At 44.0% G+C, this 2,614-nt stretch overlaps 1 protein-coding gene across 2 annotated transcripts in view; it reads left to right on the plus strand.

Annotated features, from left to right (window-relative positions):
* Nucleotides 1–1,928, plus strand: part of LOC106514882 (DNA damage-inducible transcript 4-like protein) — a 4,871-nt gene extending 2,943 nt beyond the window's left edge. For both annotated transcript variants that reach the window (XM_014004414.1, XM_014004413.1), the window contains exon 3: nt 724–1,928. In XM_014004414.1, coding sequence (XP_013859868.1) covers nt 724–1,214 — 491 coding nt within the window. In that variant the 3' untranslated portion in view covers nt 1,215–1,928. The remainder of the gene's footprint in view (nt 1–723) is intronic.
* Nucleotides 1,929–2,614: the final 686 nt, after the last annotated feature.

Consider the following 2,614-nt stretch of genomic DNA (forward strand, 5'->3'; position numbering starts at 1 on the left):
CTGCAGAACCTGGAAGAGGTAGTTCTGTGACTGTATCAGGTGTGTTGGAGCAGAGAAACAAGTAAAACATGCAGGGCTGCGGCCCTCCAGGATTGCCCACCCCTGGTTTAAATGGTGTTTTTTTTATTACATATGTTTCATATGTAATTTTTTAAAGAGGAAATTTAAAACCCACACCAATCACCAAAGAGTTAAAGACCTAGTATTTCCTGAAGGAATGCATGTCGCCCGCCACCATTCATGCAAAAGTTTTGGACAAAGGTGGTAAAGTGATGGCGCTGGAGCTCTGCGGGACGAATTTTAACGTTCGGCACGATGTCATGCAATACCGTGAGACGTCACGCCCTGACTATGTGTTGTGAATGACTCTCAGCTACTACCACGCCAAATTCCAGCTCCATACCTGTAAAACAGACTGAAATGTTTTGCTTTAGTTAAAGGCACAGTGTNGTGTTTGGAAGTGGGGGTGGGGGTGGGGGGAGGACCAGGGAGGATGATTCAACCACTAGGTGTCGCTGAAAACAACAAATCCTACACACTGTGCCTTTTTAATATGGATCCACTGTGGTAGCCATCTTGGATTGAGTTTGTTTTCTGCAAGTCTCATTAAAATTCCTCTGGGGATATTTTTCTAACAGCCCTATTTTTATCGGGTTAACGTAGGAGTGGAGTCAGGATTTAGTGTTTTTGTGAATTGAAATAAAAAAATCCGTGTTTTTGCAGAGCTAGATTTCTGGGACCACTGCCTGGCTGAGCCCCAGGTGGCGGCGGACGTGACGGAGGACCGGACCAGCCACCAGCTGGCCAAGATGCTGGAGAGCTGCCTGTCCCGGGCCAAGAAGACCACCCTGCACTGCTCCTCGGTGCTGGTGCCGGAGAAGCTGACGCGGCGGATCGCCCGCGAGGTGCTGCGGCTGGCGTCCGGCGAGCCCTGCGGCCTGCGCGGCTGCGTGCTCTACGTGCAGCTGGAGCTGGAGAAGGGCCGCAAGCAGCTGGAGCGCATCGCCTACGACTCGTCGGTGGTGCCCACCTTCGAGCTGACGCTGGTGTTCAAGCAGGACTGCACGGCGTGGCCCAGCCTGCGGGACTTCCTGCTCATGGGCTCCTGCTTCGTGCCGGCGTTCAGGCACGTGCTGAAGCTGAGCCCGGGCTTCAGGCTGGTGAAGAAGAAGCTGTACTCCTCCTCGGCTGGAACCGTGATCGAGGAGTGCTGAACTCGTGGGACACTGAGCCCCGCGTGGGTCGATGCACTCGAGCCTGACTGTGGCGCCCCAGTGGCCTCACCTTTTTCTACCATGGTTTTGTTCAACAGTTCAACTATAAGCCAGAGTTGAAGGTGAAGTGAAACATTGAGCCTTTTTTTATCTCATGTTGAAGGTTCGTATTTAATGCAGTTGTTACTCGAGCACAATTTTAACATGGATTTTGTTTTTGTAAATGTGTTCAGAAYGTGTTGGAGTGGGATTAAACTTGGGGTACACTTCTGTTAAAGGCACGAGCCACTTTGTTGATGCTTCAGAGGCATCATATTGAGCAGTGAACACACCTGGGCTTGATTAGGACATGTTGTCTTTCAGGGGGCCAGGTGTGTGACGCTGTTTCAGACTGTTTTTTTTTTTTTAAAGATGTTACGATGCGAGCTTGTATCACTAAGGAACCTTACCTTACATGTCATAGAAAGATCACAGTGATCAACTGGTTTTTCTGAATGTATTTTTTTTTTCGTTTTGTATTTTTATACTGCCCTCCCCACAGATGCACCTTTTGCAAAGCAGAGCCTTTAAATGGAATAAAATGTTTGCTTCACATGAATGTATTGGGCTTGTTTAGGGTTTTTAACGTTTTATCTTGCAAAGGAACAAGACTTGTTACACTTTATTCTGGGCGACCTGCTGTCTTTTTAAAGAATAAAGTAATTAAACCTTTAACTTGTTGTTTTTTTTCGSTAGTCTCATGAACATTTGCTCTTAAAGTGGATTCACGCTTTAAATCCTTTTTTCACATCTAAATCAGTCAGTTTATAAAGTGGAACTGCAACGCTTTGGTGCGAATTCCTCATTATCGTAACTCCACAAGCCCCTCTTTTCTGGGGTGTGTTGGCTATTTTTATTTGTTTTATATCGGGTATGATTATAGCAGTGTGGAAACTTTTTAATTAAAATGTCAACAGCAGAAGACAACAAACCTGCAGAACAATGGATTTGCAAAACTTGTCATTTGTAAAGTAACTAAGCACAAATACTTTGCTACTGTACTTAAGTAAATTTAGGTTAAATGTACTTTACTTGAGTAATTATTTTTCATCATACATTTTACTTTTACTCATTACATTTTCACACAATTATCTGTACTTTCTACCACTTACATTTTTTTAAAAAGGTAAGAAGTAGAAAGTCGTTACTCCTTTTTTATTCCAGGTTATTTAAAAAAAATACTATCCATAAAAATTGTATATCCTGGATAGTGATTTTATTTGTGGTTGGACGGGAAGTATACAGTATTTACCATTCTGACACCATTTTACATTGTGAACAGTCCATCACAGCTGCACACTGTTAGAAAATATGTTTTTTGGAGACGTCACCTCCCAATAAATATCATTTTGGAAAATCTA

The sequence above is a fragment of the Austrofundulus limnaeus genome, unplaced genomic scaffold (genome assembly GCF_001266775.1).
Source record: "Austrofundulus limnaeus strain Quisiro unplaced genomic scaffold, Austrofundulus_limnaeus-1.0 Scaffold23, whole genome shotgun sequence".
In the NCBI taxonomy this organism is placed as follows: Eukaryota; Metazoa; Chordata; class Actinopteri; order Cyprinodontiformes; family Rivulidae; genus Austrofundulus; species Austrofundulus limnaeus.